Source organism: Melanostigma gelatinosum (genome assembly GCF_949748355.1).
Source record: "Melanostigma gelatinosum genome assembly, chromosome: 9".
In the NCBI taxonomy this organism is placed as follows: Eukaryota; Metazoa; Chordata; class Actinopteri; order Perciformes; family Zoarcidae; genus Melanostigma; species Melanostigma gelatinosum.
Window position 1 is genome coordinate 1739469 of NC_136642.1, and position 19044 is coordinate 1758512.

The following is a 19044-nucleotide window of genomic DNA, read 5'->3' on the forward strand; positions in this document are numbered from 1 at the left end:
GCTTATGCAACAAAATGGAACATAATACACTTTCCAAATTATTACTTTTATAGTCACTTACAACAATCGGCTAAAATAATGAAAATAAATCATCCGTTTTAGAATCATTTAAAAGTATATATTAAAATTAAGACATAAAATATCCAATCCAAAAATACATGTTTGAAAATATCTTCACTCTTCCTCTGCTTACATGTATATGTATGTCAGTAGGACATATGTTAACTGTTAACAGTTTACAGCATACTCTTTTGCACATATCTCACACCGACGCCGCTCGTAGATGAAAAGCAATACGTGTTTGGGATCGTGTTATAAAACGTGTTAAAGGGAACGATCTACGTGGATAACCTGTGGATACGTATAGTAGGTCGAAGTAATCAGCATACTTTTAGGAGAAAGGAAGTTGATTGACTGACTTGTACGAAGGAAATGGATCAATAAAACACGTATTGCTTTTCATCTACGAGCGGCGTCGGTGTGAGATATGTGCAAAAGACAAGAAACACGCGTCAACTAAAGGTTTACTTACTGCTAAAGATTTGGACGCTACATGTGTTAAATGCCATTTCCTACTTGTGTTAAATAAACGTAGTTGTCCTGTTATGGAAGTCATCACAATATATAGCACAACATATAAAAAGCAGATAAACAAGTTGAATACAAGTTTGACAACACAGTATATTATTATCATTGTTAGTATATGTTACCATATGTATTGATTGTTTTATAGGCTACGTTACATAGGCTACTACTTACCACATGTACAGCAGGCCACATCATTATTTTCGTTATGTTATTGCCATCACACTACTACTATACAGCTATGTTAATAAATGCACATTAGAAGAGTGCTCTTTCAGCAACAATTAAGCCATCTGAGGCTACAAAATGGACCGATTGCTTGCAGCGTGATTCAGTTCCGAGAAAGAAAAGAAAATTACGTTCAATATAGGATCACAAAATATTAAAAACGTGGCAGGAAATTGCTGATATTATGAATGTATAACACGTTAATCTCATCACTGCACTCTATTATTAAACAGCCTCCAGTGGACCTTGCTTCAGTTACCATAGTAACACAATCAGTGATACATTTTCAAAATAGTAACACTTCTGACAGTCTGCATCCACCTACAGCTCCAGAGATCAATCTTAGCGGTCACAAGACAGTTAACATGACAGCAACGAAGAAAGGAGAACACATTCATCTTGTTTTTGCTCTTGTCTTGTGAGATTCGGAATTGTTTGAATATTCTAGAGTCAAACTTTCTATATCTCAATGCCAATACAACTGAATAAATTGAATTTGGACCACAGTATTTGACCAACATTATATCTTCTCATCTTGGCCTTTAACTTCTTCTGTTTCACCAGTCAATTCAGGATTTAAGTGTGACAATTAAATCAATGACTCAGGTAAATTAGGCTTAGTGTTTGAAAAGAATGAACCAAACATCTCTCTATATTTTTCAATTGTCATTATTTATTGCTTCATGAACTACACATGCTCACTTTTCTATTACATACAAATAACAAGTAAATACATGATGTATACAACTTGGTTGCAAATTAACCATCAACATCAAATATCTGTCACCCTGGGTCACGCTCTGTCACTCTGCGTCACGCTCCGTCACGCTCCGTCACGCTCTGTCACGCTCCGTCACGCTCGGTCACCCTGCGTCCCGCTCCGTCACCTTGCTTCACGCTCCGTCACACTGCTTCACGCTCTGTCACTCTGCGTAACCCTCTGTCCCCCTGCGCCGATTGAAATACTTTTTTGACACTACTCTGATGACTCCGTCCTGGCAGCAGGACTGGGTCCTCCGCTCCTCACTCATAGTATTATTACAACGGGGTACGTAGCGCTGTCGCTCATGAGCACAACAACACAGGCACGGGAAAGCTTCTTCTTCTCCTCCCTTTTGGTGTACTGGCGGTTGGCAAACGAATTGGCGCATTACCGCCACCAACTGGTAAAATAAAATAAGGCATGAGACGTGTTGTATTTTGCCAGAGGGGGAAAATATGCTCATATTCCTGCAAAAGAATTGCTGCAGTGTGTGTACAAAGTGTGCGTGTGTTTTGTATTTATTTATATTTATTTAAGTATGCTGTAAACTGTTAACAGTTAACATATGTCCTACTGACATACATATACATATAAGCAGAGGAAGAGTGAAGATATTTTCAAACATGTATTTTTGGATTGGACATTTTATGTCTTAATTTTAATATATACTTTTAAATGATTCTAAAACGGATGATTTATTTTCATTATTTTAGCCGATTGTTGTAAGTGACTATAAAAGTAATAATTTGGAAAGTGTATTATGTTCCATTTTGTTGCATAAGCAGCAAAATCATACTGAAATAAAATGAATGAGAAACAAAAAAGTACAACGTACTTACTCTAAGGATGCATACAGAGAACAGGGGGCTCCTGTGACTCAACTAAAATCATAAAACTGATTTATGGAAGCTGATCTGTCGTAACAACAACGGGTGTTCTCAGGAAATGTCTCAGGAAATGTTGCTCCGCCCCCTCAGCTCCGCAGCTTCTTGACAATTGCCGAACTATGCTCGCGTGCCACAGCTGAATCTTTCCGCTGAACTGACAGAGAGGGACGCTGAGTGACAGAGAGGGACGCTGTGTGACGCTGCGTGCCACAGACTGACGCTGCGTGACACAGACTGACGCGTGCCACAAGAAGGATCTCGGCCCTGCTGTGTCATTGTCTCCCATCACCCCTAGATGGGACCGGCTCGTTGCAGAGAAACAAGCCCAGGGCTCCCACTGATTCAGCGATATGGCGAGTTGTATTTTTCAGTTGTATTTTCAGTTTGTTTTTTTCATGCCGGTCCGTGAAAATAATGGCTACATAAAACCGGTCCGTGGTGCAAAAAAGGTTGGGGACCCCTGGTTTAGAGAACACATCGGACGGATCGGCTTTTCTTCTTCTACAATCTGGACCAAGATAGTTTCAACAGTCGAAGGTAAAACACCAGATGACATATGATCATATACGACATAATTCTCTGAACCAAATTCACTTTTTATCATCGTAAAAATACACAACTTTGGAAAACACAGATTCTATAAAAACAACAATGTTGAGCTTTTTGTTTTAAAAAAAAGCCTCAACAAACCAAGAGTTGCAAAACAATGTTCATAAATCGTTAGACACCGAAAACATATTTAGTTATATTATTTATTTGACATGAATATAATATATTCTAGATTTTCATCTTGTATTCTCCATCAGGTTGTCTTCAGTAAATGATCAAAGTTACTAAACACAATGAATAAATATCTCTATCACACAACAAATGTTTTCAGTATTTTGCTTTTTCCTCATTTTTATGAAGCTATTTGATGCTTAAACTGAAGCTGCTTTGATGTTATGACTCCACTATTCCTAAAATACATAACTTTTGTTCACATATTCTCCTAAAATGTCCTCCTGACACATTTGGTATCTTTGTTAACGTTGTGTTCTTGAGTGGAATCTGAAATGAGTTTCTGTGTTTTTATCTCTTTGTGTTGGGCTGACATGAGTTTAGATGGAGCTGGCAGAGTTCAAGTGAAGTCACTTGGTCTTTATTGAAGCAGCAGCACGTTGTCATTAGTGTTAATGAGCTCTCATTCACTTCTTGTACCTCAGTGTTGAACCTGCATTCAGCTCATGTGTTTGGAGTTTCCATCTTCTAAACGTCTCCGTTCTAAACGCCTGACACTGAATGAACATTGTCCTCTGAACTTACATCATTGATCCTTCATTCAGACTGGAGGACTGCAGGTTGTCAGAGGTCAGCTGCTCTTCTCTGGCCTCAGCTCTGAAGTCCAACACGTCACCTCTGAGATATCTGGACCTGAGTGGAAACAACCTGAAGGATTCAGGAGTGAAGCTGCTGTGTGACCTTCTGGAGAGTCCAGACTGCAGACTGGAGACTCTGAGGTCAGTCCACGCTTCAGCTCCACTGATGAATCTTTACTCCATATTATTCTTCCTGTACGTTTGTGGATGTGAATGTGGTTCTATAACAGAAATAAGACTTCAACATTAAAATGTGGCACATTTCTACACTGATAATATTCTCCCACTTAAAATGAGGCTGAACACGTGTATGCAGCAGATAAATACAAACCGCTCAACCAAAATATGATTGAAAGCAACGTCAAACCAAATGCTAATTATCATAAAGCAACAATTCAATTAGTTCAAAATCTGCATCCCTCACACGCTGAATCAGCTCCAAACACTTGACTTTAAAGTGTAATAAAAGTGGACTAACCCTCGGCTGCATGCACCATGAACACAAGAACCGGGTCCACTGATCTCCCACAGAACTCGAGAAAAAACCCAAAACCTGAGAGAAAGATCAGTACATCTGTTGATGCTGTTCCTTAACGAGCTAAAGAAGATGAATCTATGCTATTCCTATTTGTTTCATCAACCTTTGAACCTCATTGATGTTCAAACAGAACTTACACCCATGAAGTTGTTCTTTTTTGTTCATACTTTTATTTTTCCTGGACTAAATGTACGTTTTGTTCACACCTGGCCGTGGCACCGTAGCGTGAGCTTCTGCAGATGGCGTGTGAGCTCCGAGCATGAACAAAAGGTGTTTCTACTCAACGTGCTTTTAATTGCATTCTTCTCTGAAACACCAGAGGACGAACAAACTAAATGAACTGTGAAGAATCAGGAAGACAACCAGTGTAACGCCATAAACCAACCTCCACAACCAAGAGGAGGAACTGTTATTGTCTGTGAACTCATATCTCATGTTCATGAATACTCGATTACCTTCATTGTAAAGAAACTGCAGAAAATGTCCAACGTTAGCTGTTAAAGTACATCACATGTTTGGTAAACGCTAATCTGTGTACAGAAGATCATCTGAACTCATATTCAACTTGATACAGTTTACTCTCTGAAGTGGAACTATTTATTGCGGTGTGTGTTTCTACTCATGATAAAATAGAGGGCGGATATTATGATGAAGTAACAGAATGATGAAGTCAGCTCCACATTTACAACCTGAACACATGATTGGATTATAAATTGATTTTCATCTCCATCATTGATCCTTCATTCAGACTGGAGTACTGCGGGTTGTCAGAGGTGAGCTGCTCTTCTCTGGCCTCAGCTCTGAAGTCCAACACGTCACCTCTGAGACATCTGGACCTGAGTGACAACTACCTGAAGGATTCAGGAGTGAAGCTGCTGTGTGACCTTCTGGAGAGTCCAGACTGCAGACTGGAGACTCTGAGGTCAGTCCAACATTCTCTCCTCCTGTGCAGACATGAAGCTGATATTATACTGATCTTAAAGGACCTTAAAGCCTCAGCGGCAGTAAAAGTTCATTGACTGGCAGAGAAACGTTGAGCTGTAGATTTAAATGAAACATATTTATTCATTTATTGCCTGACATTTGCTCCGTCCCACATGGGATTACAAGACACCACTTTTTTCCAGACATCTTCTGGTCTTGAAAATACAAAACATGAAGAAGAAAATAAAAACACAAACTTGGCAAAGAGCTATTTTTTCCTCTTCTTCCAGACTTTCTGCAGATACCTGGCTAAGTTATATGTTCCACTTTTAAACAGCCATCTCAGTCTTTGTGCATCATCCATATTTATAAAATCTATGTTTGACTTACCAAACAAAGCATCGCAGTGTTCACGGTGTTATGGAAGAATTTTACCTCACAACAAGAGAGAAGGCCAGAGCACATGTGACTGCCATGTGGCCGGCTTTGTGCCGTCGACACACACGCTGCGATAGTAACGCTACCCAAACTGGTTTACAATTATAAGGAATTTAATTCCACTGATGTAAGCACGATTACAGTTATACATTGGAGTGTACACTCCTATGACATATTAAAACAATACAACCCCATTTGGAAAAAAACTACCTCAGGTCCCAGGACACAGCCGTCCCGCAGATTCACAAACTAAAGAGGCAGAAAAAACGCTTCTAACCCGCCCACATATTAATTCACGACTCCTCCCTTCCGTCTATCTCAATTTCTATTGGCTACCCACCCTCAGCTCAGCAAACGCCTGTCTTCACATCTGTCTCTTCTGAGCAGCTAACACATTCAATGATTGTCAGTTATTGTTTAATCCCATCTATAATAATCCTTCAAAATGAAAGTTAAACATCTGCAACTCACAACAAGAGAGAAGGCCAGAGCACATGTGACTGCCATGTGGCCGGCTTTGTGCCGTCGACACACACGCTGCGATAGTAACGCTACCCAAACTGGTTTACAATTATAAGGAATTTAATTCCACTGATGTAAGCACGATTACAGTTATACATTGGAGTGTACACTCCTATGACATATTAAAACAATACAACCCCATTTGGAAAAAAACTACCTCAGGTCCCAGGACACAGCCGTCCCGCAGATTCACAAACTAAAGAGGCAGAAAAAACGCTTCTAACCCGCCCACATATTAATTCACGACTCCTCCCTTCCGTCTATCTCAATTTCTATTGGCTACCCACCCTCAGCTCAGCAAACGCCTGTCTTCACATCTGTCTCTTCTGAGCAGCTAACACATTCAATGATTGTCAGTTATTGTTTAATCCCATCTATAATAATCCTTCAAAATGAAAGTTAAACATCTGCAACTTGGCAGAAGTGTCATGCTTCTGCATGTTTGTTTATCTTAATTATGCATCCTCGAAACCCTTATGATTATGACTAACTATGAATTATTAATTATGAATTATTAAATACTTTTATTATATCTACTAACTACAGTTTTTTACTCAAATTTCTTACAATTCCCCCCTAACTCACAGTTCACTGTGAGTTAGCTACTCAAATGTAGTTAGTTATTCAAATGTCCCTGGAGACCTCCCCCCTACTCAATCCAGGGAAAGGCTCCCTATCTATCTAAACCGAGGCAAAGAATTCATGCACACAGATATCATTTCAAGTATTTCTGTTCAGTTCGTTTCAAGATAGAGTGCGTTGAGAGTCACTGCCTTCCACGTCTTGGGGCTGGCAGGATCAGGATACACCCTGTAGGCTAGAGAACACATACTGAGAAGCCTTGACTGTTCTTTTACACGTGACAAAATTACATTTCTTAATCTTTACACCCTAAAATCCCTTTATAACCCAATTAAACAAAAAATTTAATCTCCAAATACTCATCCAAAACAATCCGTCTATTTTCCAAACTTCCAACATCTCACTGGATGTTTTAGAAGTCCATCTGGATGGTCAGGAACCGCTCGTGAAGTCCCTCTGGTGGCCTCATCTAGACTGTGGCCATCAGAAGCTCCAATTCGTCCTCATCCTCGTCACATAATTGGTTGCCCTGGACTGGTGTCTGGCTCATCGGTGAAACAATAAACCCCTGTAGAGGTCCACGGATGCACGGGAACCCCCATCCACAGACAACTAGGCGGTCTATGATGACAGCACACAGAATAATTACGATTGCCAAAAATGTATGTTTTCACTGGCTAAGCATACTTCCCAACCAGTCGGTGAACGGATCAGTGACACCAGAGTTGTCTGCTAGCTCTTGGCTGAGTGCTGTCAGTCCCTCCAGCTCCCTGGTCACCGATCCATCAGGAGCTGTGTTATTCGGAATGAAAGTGCAGCACGCAGACCCAAACATCTGGCACACGCCACTTTTCTCTGCTAAATCATCTCTAATGCCATTCTGTTCTGCAAGGTCATTAAACTAGTCTTCGCCAGCTGTGCATGCAGTCCTGATATGGCGTCACTGGTGAAGTTTACTAAACGCTGTTGGTTATAGTAAATGTAGTTGATCCAATCGACATTTTTATTAATCATCACCCTCTGAGAGAAAACAGATTCTAAATCTGCTGCTATTTGATTTCTGGCTTGAAAGTCATTAGACACCCCCCTTGGCAGTCTTATGACATCTTATGTACACTTGGTCATCAAAGGCCCCCTTCGGGCCGCCGGCATCTCTTTTGGATCTTCTGTTAGCATGTGGGCGTGGAGAGATGAGTTCTCCATAAGTTGCATCAGTGACAGGCAAGATATAGGTGACTGTTGCTACAATTTGCTTCAATAATACTGCCTACATTGGGCCCCATAGCTGTATCTGAGGCTATACAATCAAATGGACCCTCTGAAACCTTGAACAGAGGTGGGGTATTATATTCTACAGGTGGGTAATCCCAGTGCAGCCTCTGACAAGTGTGTTGGAGGGGCAAAGTGTCATCAGTAAACAGAGTTAAAATACAACTAATTCAGGACTTAGGAGTCTGAATCTTGAAGGAACTGGTGTTGCTAGGGGTCTAGATCCTAAACACACAATACAATCTGTACTACTGGCTTGAAGCCGTATATTGTACCCACCATAAATTCCCATCTGCCATTCCGGTTCCCACCCCTTACCTCATTCTCTGCGTCAGTCGTATGTCGAACCTGGTCTTTTACAGGCTTAACAATAATCCTAATGAGCCCTTGTGGGGCAGGACTATCAGTAGCCTTTCCCTGTACTACGTAAAGTCCTCCGTCAGTCAATTTTGGGTCTGTTAAGGTAAGTCTTAAAGGATTACATCTACCCACCCCTTTTCTACACATGTGATAAGAAGCTGGGGCATTTAACATCTTTAGTCGGTCTTTAAGACCTGGGTTGGGGTCTTTTCCTAAACCCTCGCCACCTGTATTCATCGTTGCCCATCCCCAATCTTCACAATCACAGTTATGATACGATAACAGCTTACCATACTTATTTGTGGCGGGCCCACACTCGTCAGTTATGATGCACAAGGTTTTGGACATCCACCCGTAGATGTGTTCATACCTGGGACCGGAAACGACTTCACAGAAGTCGACCTGGACCGTTGATGTTGTACCTTCTTTGAACGTAAGAGTGAGAGTTACATTTTCATAGGTGAGTGTCGTCAGATAAGCCTCTCTACGTGGTCTAAGATCGGTTTGATTAGCTACTGAGGCTAAATGTCGAATCCTGATGTAGTCATGCATGTGATCTGGTTCCTGTCTGTGGTTAATTCCATATACTAAGAGGGAAGCTACTGAAATCAGGAAGAAAGTAATTAGAGACTTCCATAACCCACTGACCCTAGAGTCTCCTAATGGACGCCCTCGCTTAAACTGTGGGGAAAACGTCATCTTCAGTACTGTCTAAACCCCTCTTTTGAGGTGTCTTTGGCTTCAAATTTTCCTGTCTGATGTTCAATCCTGTCTCTGCGAGTGTCTTACTCGTTACCTTCGCTGCTGCACAGTGAGTGAGGTGGTGTCATGTGAGGTTGCCAATACTACCTCCCATGGACCGGTCCACCTTGGTTCACTCCACTTGCGTTTGTGGACTTTTATCCACACCAGACTGCCTGGTGACACATCAGCCTGCTTCCTTTCGTCAGCTGCTGCTTCTGCGTTTGTCACCTGAGGAAACAACACTCGGCTCATGTTAGTTCGAGCTCCCGTATATTTCTCAATTTCTAGAGTTAGCAAGTCTAGTTGTGGTTTATCATGACGTTATTAAATCTCAAAATTTGTGAGTAGCACCTTTACTGAAAACGATTCTAAATGTGGATCTACAAAAAAATGTTTGACACCTTACCATATCTCCCCTTCACCTCGATATCTCTGCTGTAAGGGATCACATGGCAACCATCTATGTATCTTGGCTATACCCTGAACCTCCCCATGGTCCTGGTGACAGCATGGGCATCTGTTGATGTCTCATGGGAGGAGGTCCAGCTGGACCTGGTCGTAGGTACTGCTGATGTTGTGGTGGGAACGGAGCATGTTGTGGTGCTGCACTGATCTGTCTTCCTCTTCCCATTTGCCTTGGGCAGTCTCGGGCCCAATGGCCCCATCTCCCACATACGTAGCACTCACCAAACCTGTCAGGGTTTTCTCTGTTTCCTGGTTGGCCATATCCGCCTGCTTGGTAAGCTCTGCCTCTTCCATATTCTCTGCCTCTGTTGGATGCACGTGCACGTCCTCTGCCTCTATAATGTGGTGGAGGTTGGTAGTACACCACTGTGTGGGCTGGTACTGCTGGATTTGGTTGGTATGAGGTCGGGGGTGCAGCTGGATATTGGGGCTGTTGTGAGGCCTGAGCCTTGTCTACGGCCATCTGTTTCTTGGCCAGATGTTTTCTACTTATCTCTCTGTCAGCCGCCGCTATTTGAAGTTTCAGCAGCCGCCGCTGCATGCTCTTCATGTCTTCCTGTCCTTTTGTCTTCTCAGTTAGCTGTCGCTGGTTGTAGTGAGTTAGGTGTTTCCTCCACATGGCATCTTTCATGTTGCTCAAGCCTACTACTTCTCCCAGCGCTGTCCGTACCGGTGGAGGCAGGCCCATCTGCACAGTGTGTCGCCATACTACAGTGGTGGCTTCATTGCCATCATGTCTCCCCCCTGTTGCCCTCTGCCACTCTTCTTCAGCTCTCCTCAGGTACTGATGGGTTTCTTCCTCTGGTTTTATCTTCAGTCCCGAAAGAGAGTTCGTTTTTGGTTTTTTGGCCCAGATTCTCCGCATTGCTGACCAGAAAACTCCTCGAAAGTTGTCAAATGGGGTTTCATCCCCCCTGTTGGTCGTTCCTGTACTTACCTCCAAAATGTTCAATTTGGCTGTTCCTTCGGTGTGGATCATCACGGCACGGATGTCTCCCAATGCCAATTTATCAGCTGCTGTGAGTTTTTCAAAGACACGGATCCACGGATTGGCTCCACCTGCCAGCGGTGGCAACGCCTTTTCCAGTGCGTCCATGTCTCGATGTCCCCATGGCACAAACTCAGCTTGTCCGTTGGATTTTACCAACTCTCCTACTTCCTTACTCTGCTTCTTTAATGTAAACATTATGCAGCCTAGGAGTATTCAAATGTGTGTATTACATGTGCGTGCTTGTCATCACATGAATCAAAATCAACTCACCCTCTGTGCTGTATGGCGTGTGGCCGCTGACTCCAAAACTGGGATCCGCTGCTCCACTTCCCAGATCTGGACCGACTCAGCCACACACCTTGACTGAAACAAACACAGAACTGCCAAAAGTTCAGCAGTAAATGTTAGCATACGTCTGTAGTGTAAGAGAGGTCAACGATCTCTCAAATATGTTGCGCCGTCCGTGTCAAAATTGATTCTTAGGAACTATGTAAAATAGTAAATGTACCAAAATTAGTCAATACTGGATATGTGAAGGAATCTCGAATCCAAAATTGAAGCTGGAATTCCGAAATCAAACTCAACATCTAAATCAGAATCACAATCACAATCCAGTTCCAAATCAGAATTCGAAAGGTTTAAAATTGGAAGTAAAATGAAATTAAAAAACAATGAATAATTAATCAATTAAATATTAAATTCAACTTTAAAATCAATAACTGTGTTCAAGATATTCAATCAGAAATACCAAGGCAAGTCAAACTGTTGAACTGCACTTACCCTCTGGTCTGCACAAGAATGAATCACAATTAAGTTCAAGAATTGAAGAACAACTGAAACCATTAATCTTTGTTAAAATGCTGAATTAAAACCAAAGTCAACAACTAAAGTTATACTGCTTAATTAAAACTAAAGTCAGGATGTAAGCACAAAGGTCATAGACAATGAATTTCTAAGACTGTTTTGTGTAATTTATCTAGGAAGCCACTGGGTGGCATAAAACTATGCTGTGATTGTCTCTCTAAGTCACCAGATGTCAGTCTCTTTTAGTATTAATGTAATGACAGATTCAAAACACTAGGTTTAATATTATTATTATCATTAACTAGCAGTTACTCCTTCTGTTTAATTGTTTTTAAATCTCCTTTTCTTTTGCCTTATGTTTTGATGCTTTTAATGGTTTTATGTGAAGCACTTTGAGCTGTGCTATACAAATAAACTTGTCTTGCCGTCTGCGCCGAACCGGAAGTTGTTCTGCGCCAAACCGGAAGTTGTCATGAAACCGGCTTTTTTACAGATATGCTATCCGCAATGCTAACGAAAAAACGGAGCTTCTGATAAAGCGTACGCACACACAAGTATCACCAAAATCCCACACTTTAATTCCACTCATACGCCTTCTGTCTCCTCTCTCAATCCAGCCGTTATTTTATTTTATAAGCACTTATTTTACATACAGCGTCCCGCAACGCCGGAGCTACACGTAGCTAGCGTTAGCTCCCCACAGCGCGGTCATGCAATATCAATCATTTTAAACGTATTTCCACGCTGCTAAAACACAGACTAGTCACACGTATTATTGGACTTATTTAGTCATCATTTTAAACGTATTTCCACGCTGCTAAAACACAGACTAGTCACACGTATTATTGTTATTATTAACCCTTAAACCTCCGGTTAACGGGCTTTAGCTCCGCCGGACCTGAGCTCACTGTTACGTATATGAAACGCGAGTTATTCACTTCCAACGCCACAAACCACTCACCCAGTCTGTCTAGTTTCACCAAAGCCCTTATTCTACGCCCTCTGAATCACCACATGATCCACTAATTATATTCACAGCCAAAGCTAGCAAGAGTGTCTTTCCTGAAGCCTGCGGCCTCAGAAGCTAACTCCCGCTAGCCTAGCTCACTAAGCAACTTATGCGACGTGACCCGACATTTGTGGACTAAGCCCACAAAGGTTTGCACACCTAAGCCCCTCAAAGCCCACAACATCTCAGTTCGCCTCGCTACATAACTGCTTTAAACTAGCTATCTGCAGGCCTAACAATACTTATGTTGGGCCGAAGGAGGCTCCCAGCATGAGCAAAGCAGTATCGCCCGTACCACAGCTTGCTTGATTCCAATGTGGTGATTTACTTACTTACACAGCGCTGTCCGTCTTTAATTAATTCTTAGGATCCTTATACTCTTGACTAATCCCTTAAGTTCATCATACTTCAGACAGCAAATCGTACTTACCTCAGTGGAAAATGGCCTCCCTCTGTTGGAACGTACCCACCGGCAACGGAGCGTTAGCCGTTAGCAGCGCTTAGCCAAGCAGAGATTCCCCTAAGATCCTAATAGCTAACGTTAACTCACAGATTTCATGAAACGGCTCTGCCGACCGATATTGTGGGCCCAGGATTGTCTGCTTGACTACCGCCGCCGTCAGCACACACAGCGAGGCCGGCAAGACCGTCCCATCTGGGGTTCGCCAAATTTGTTATGGAAGAATTTTACCTCACAACAAGAGAGAAGGCCAGAGCACATGTGACTGCCATGTGGCCGGCTTTGTGCCGTCGACACACACGCTGCGATAGTAACGCTACCCAAACTGGTTTACAATTATAAGGAATTTAATTCCACTGATGTAAGCACGATTACAGTTATACATTGGAGTGTACACTCCTATGACATATTAAAACAATACAACCCCATTTGGAAAAAAACTACCTCAGGTCCCAGGACACAGCCGTCCCGCAGATTCACAAACTAAAGAGGCAGAAAAAACGCTTCTAACCCGCCCACATATTAATTCACGACTCCTCCCTTCCGTCTATCTCAATTTCTATTGGCTACCCACCCTCAGCTCAGCAAACGCCTGTCTTCACATCTGTCTCTTCTGAGCAGCTAACACATTCAATGATTGTCAGTTATTGTTTAATCCCATCTATAATAATCCTTCAAAATGAAAGTTAAACATCTGCAACTTGGCAGAAGTGTCATGCTTCTGCATGTTTGTTTATCTTAATTATGCATCCTCGAAACCCTTATGATTATGACTAACTATGAATTATTAATTATGAATTATTAAATACTTTTATTATATCTACTAACTACAGTTTTTTACTCAAATTTCTTACAACGGTAAAAAAGGAGAGTAGAAAACAAGATGGAACTCGTTGTTGATATCGTTTAGAGAACACATCGGACGGATCGACTTTTCTTCTTCTACAATCTGGACCAAGATAGTTTCAACAGTCGAAGGTAAAACACCAGATGACATATGATCATATACGACATAATTCTCTGAACCAAATTCACTTTTTATCATCGTAAAAATACACAACTTTGGAAAACACAGATTCTATAAAAACAACAATGTTGAGCTTTTTGTTTTAAAAAAAAGCCTCAACAAACCAAGAGTTGCAAAACAATGTTCATAAATCGTTAGACACCGAAAACATATTTAGTTATATTATTTATTTGACATAATATAATATATTCTAGATTTTCATCTTGTATTCTCCATCAGGTTTTCTTCAGTAAATGATCAAAGTTACTAAACACAATGAATAAATATCTCTATCACACAACAAATGTTTTCAGTATTTTGCTTTTTCCTCATTTTTATGAAGCTATTTGATGCTTAAACTGAAGCTGCTTTGATGTTATGACTCCACTATTCCTAAAATACATAACTTTTGTTCACATATTCTCCTAAAATGTCCTCCTGACACATTTGGTATCTTTGTTAACGTTGTGTTCTTGAGTGGAATCTGAAATGAGTTTCTGTGTTTTTATCTCTTTGTGTTGGGCTGACATGAGTTTAGATGGAGCTGGCAGAGTTCAAGTGAAGTCACTTGGTCTTTATTGAAGCAGCAGCACGTTGTCATTAGTGTTAATGAGCTCTCATTCACTTCTTGTACCTCAGTGTTGAACCTGCATTCAGCTCATGTGTTTGGAGTTTCCATCTTCTAAACGTCTCCGTTCTAAACGCCTGACACTGAATGAACATTGTCCTCTGAACTTACATCATTGATCCTTCATTCAGACTGGAGGACTGCAGGTTGTCAGAGGTCAGCTGCTCTTCTCTGGCCTCAGCTCTGAAGTCCAACACGTCACCTCTGAGATATCTGGACCTGAGTGGAAACAACCTGAAGGATTCAGGAGTGAAGCTGCTGTGTGACCTTCTGGAGAGTCCAGACTGCAGACTGGAGACTCTGAGGTCAGTCCACGCTTCAGCTCCACTGATGAATCTTTACTCCATATTATTCTTCCTGTACGTTTGTGGATGTGAATGTGGTTCTATAACAGAAATAAGACTTCAACATTAAAATGTGGCACATTTCTACACTGATAATATTCTCCCACTTAAAATGAGGCTGAACACGTGTATGCAGCAGATAAATACAAACCGCTCAACCAAAATATGATTGAAAGCAACGTCAAACCAAATGCTAATTATCATAAAGCAACAATTCAATTAGTTCAAAATCTGCATCCCTCACACGCTGAATCAGCTCCAAACACTTGACTTTAAAGTGTAATAAAAGTGGACTAACCCTCGGCTGCATGCACCATGAACACAAGAACCGGGTCCACTGATCTCCCACAGAACTCGAGAAAAAACCCAAAACCTGAGAGAAAGATCAGTACATCTGTTGATGCTGTTCCTTAACGAGCTAAAGAAGATGAATCTATGCTATTCCTATTTGTTTCATCAACCTTTGAACCTCATTGATGTTCAAACATAACTTACACCCATGAAGTTGTTCTTTTTTGTTCATACTTTTATTTTTCCTGGACTAAATGTACGTTTTGTTCACACCTGGCCGTGGCACCGTAGCGTGAGCTTCTGCAGATGGCGTGTGAGCTCCGAGCATGAACAAAAGGTGTTTCTACTCAACGTGCTTTTAATTGCATTCTTCTCTGAAACACCAGAGGACGAACAAACTAAATGAACTGTGAAGAATCAGGAAGACAACCAGTGTAACGCCATAAACCAACCTCCACAACCAAGAGGAGGAACTGTTATTGTCTGTGAACTCATATCTCATGTTCATGAATACTCGATTACCTTCATTGTAAAGAAACTGCAGAAAATGTCCAACGTTAGCTGTTAAAGTACATCACATGTTTGGTAAACGCTAATCTGTGTACAGAAGATCATCTGAACTCATATTCAACTTGATACAGTTTACTCTCTGAAGTGGAACTATTTATTGCGGTGTGTGTTTCTACTCATGATAAAATAGAGGGCGGATATTATGATGAAGTAACAGAATGATGAAGTCAGCTCCACATTTACAACCTGAACACATGATTGGATTATAAATTGATTTTCATCTCCATCATTGATCCTTCATTCAGACTGAGGTGCTGCAGGTTGTCAGAGGTCAGCTGCTCTTCTCTGGCCTCAGCTCTGAAGTCCAACACGTCACCTCTGAGATATCTGGACCTGAGTGACAACTACCTGAAGGATTCAGGAGAGAAGCTGCTGTGTGACCTTCTGGAGAGTCCAGACTGCAGACTGGAGACTCTGAGGTCAGTGAGGGGGTCCGAGTCAGTCCGTGCAGGTTCAGCAGTGTTGTTAATAAAACACAGGGCGGTTTACTCACAGTGAGGGTTTCCCTCCTTTTTCTCCCTTTGAGCTCATCGAGTGCAGTTCCTCTGATGTTTCTTTTCTTTCATTTCTCCACAAACAATAAAATAAAAGCTGACAAAGCAAAGCAAGTTGTTAGAAGTCGTTGGATTTCACAGTCGAGTGAATAAAGGTCGTTGGTTTTGTTTTCCTGTGATGTTATTTCCTCTAAAGCACGCTCACAACATGAATGTGACCTGATCATGAAGCAGATTAGTTGCTTCATATTAGGACCATGAAGCTGGCTCACTCAAAGAACCAACAATTATTTAAAACTTGATCATAACTTCTGGGATTGTGTTCCTCCCGACAGGTTGAATAAGAGGTCGATCACTAAGAAACACAAACAATGTGAGTATTGAAAGAATGTCCCCATTCAAGCTATTCTACATTCAAATCTGATCTGAATGAGCCTCATCGTAACAAAAAGTATTTTCTATTCTGTTCGAGCTGTTTGAAGACGTTCGTCTGCGAATGTTTCTCTTTCTCTTCTTCTCTCCATCAGGTGACGCCGACGGCAAACTGGATGTGAAAACAAATGTGCCCGACAAAGAGGTGAGGGAGCAGCAGCTGAAGAGCGTGAAGTTGATTTCTTGAGGTTTCTCTACGGAGTAAATGTCATTATTGTGTACCAGGGGAACAGAGGAAAGAGAACTGTGGCTTGTTACTTGATTTCTCTTGAAAGAACTGACTTTGTGCCTTCTTAGTTCCAGGCTCCATCCTCATTCTCACCTGAACACACAGCAGAATCTTCATACAGGTAATCCTATGAAAGACACGATTCCAGCTTCTTTCACGGTTCATCAAGTTGTGATTCTAAACGAAGGGCTGTTGTGTGTGGGGAGCAAGTCAAAACAGGACCTGGACCTTATTCATGAAACTGTGTAGGATCCATATGAAAACAAGAATCAGATTCATAAAACTGTGCATGCATTCATTCACGGTTCAGGCACTGGTTCAGGTGGCTTTGAACACAAAAGGCGACATTGAAACGATGAGGAACTGACAGAAGAACAAAGGGTCTGGGCCGGTCTATAGAGAGAGAGCTTGATGAGGGAATGAGATGCAGGGAGGAGGGAAGTGGGAACAACATCTCAAGAACAATTGTCTTGCGAGTATGTTCACAACAAGTAATGCATGCTGCTGATGCTCATAATCAAGAAGAATCTTCCCGGTAATGTGTCTGACCAATGACGGAACAGCTTTCTCTCACATGGCATTAGTCTTGAACGTCTCTGCGTGAACACAAACAAGCCGAGGAGCAAATGCAACCACTGTACGAAGTTAGTCTCTGAATCGACAAAGCAAACAAACTACGGGTCTGAAAACGCCCGAAATAGAGTGGAGTTGTCCCCTGGGTGTCATCACGCTTTACACTCCGATCAGTCTGTGCTGCACATGGACACCTGTGAGTGGAAACAGATCATGTGACTAACAGGCCAATAGATGCTTCTTATATTCATTCATCCTCTCCGTGTCCTACAGGTTCAGGTGTCCTGGTCCAGGTGTGTTCCAGTGTTCTTTGACTGGACTGGTGTTTGTTATGGCTCAAGAGGCAGAGCTGCTGTACAGGACTGTCCAATGGGATGAGGGCCTCCTCCAGCCAGCTGGCAAGAAGGCTGCAGGGCCGCTGTTCGACATCAAGAGCTCCGAGGATGCTGCAGTCTGTGAGCTCCACCTCCCACACTGTGAAACAAAGCACGGTAAAGACATGGCTGTCTTCAGTGTTCAGGGACAAATCTCCAAAACTACAAAGAGTCGTATTAATGTGTAAAACCAGCTGCATCTGGTGACATGCAAAAAATACATTATAATGGTGGTAACACTCAATGCACAGATCCAGACAGATCACATGTGGGAAAATAATGATGAATTCAAAAAGAATAGTGAAAGGATAGGGGCGGAGTGGGAGGCTCCAGAGTCAACTGGCTAACACACTTCATGCAAACTCAAAAACAAGCAGTGATGTAAGCAGCAAATCAGCTCAATCTTCCGTTAGCTGTTAGCGGTTAGCCACCCACACCGTCTAAAACAACAGAAGTGATCCACAGAGCAGCTGCAGAGAGGTACTCAGCAGGGTGTGTACTGGTGGCTTCGTTAGCTGCCAAACTCATCGTCCATGCCGTGAGTCTTTAGGCCAAACACACCGCAGACTGTTATCCCTCCGCTGTGTCTCTTGCTGCATAGTAGTCGTTGGGGGGTCGGTGATGCGCTCAGCTGGGGTGTCACTAGGGGCCGGGGGTTTGTTGAGAGTGGTGGGTTAGCAGGCAGTCGATGGCAGTATGAAACAGGCAACAAAAGTTGTTTTGAGGAAGTGTGAGTCACTGCAACCACAAGAAGTCCTTGAGAATGCAGCCATAACTGAAATATTATGCAGTCAGCTGTAGCAGAAGCTGAGATTAGCCATGGACAGACACAGAGCTGCACACTCACTCAATCACAGGCACGCATGAGACCAATCGCATGATTCTCCTGGCAGAGACAAAAATGACAAATTGAACTAGAGTGGTAAGAAATGAATTAGTTTGGGATGAACCTGTTTCAGCAACAATGAATGAAGGTTTAACAGCTCTTTGCTCCCACAGCGTTGGTCTTTGACGGCCTGTTGTCCGTCGTCCACATCACTGATGATGGAATGACAATCCTGGAGCCGCTGGAGATTACGGATACTCATGTGGTGGTGAAGGTCCCTAACCTCTCCGCTTTTGGCCTCGTCTGGGATTTCGTCAGGAGGTTTCTGAACATCACGCTGCCAATGAAGT

The 19044-nt window shown here is 42.2% G+C and overlaps 1 protein-coding gene across 1 annotated transcript in view; it reads left to right on the forward strand.

The window, feature by feature from the left end:
• The window catches only part of LOC306782639 (NACHT, LRR and PYD domains-containing protein 3-like), a 46957-nt gene that overhangs the window by 24021 nt on the left and 3892 nt on the right, over positions 1 to 19044 (forward strand). The window contains exons 8-15 of the mRNA XM_079276082.1: positions 5108 to 5281; positions 14693 to 14866; positions 16012 to 16185; positions 16596 to 16633; positions 16788 to 16837; positions 16990 to 17042; positions 17768 to 17985; positions 18868 to 19044. The exon at positions 18868 to 19044 is cut by the window's right edge and continues 89 nt beyond it. Coding sequence (XP_079132208.1) covers positions 5108 to 5281; positions 14693 to 14866; positions 16012 to 16185; positions 16596 to 16633; positions 16788 to 16837; positions 16990 to 17042; positions 17768 to 17985; positions 18868 to 19044 — 1058 coding nt within the window. The remainder of the gene's footprint in view (positions 1 to 5107; positions 5282 to 14692; positions 14867 to 16011; positions 16186 to 16595; positions 16634 to 16787; positions 16838 to 16989; positions 17043 to 17767; positions 17986 to 18867) is intronic.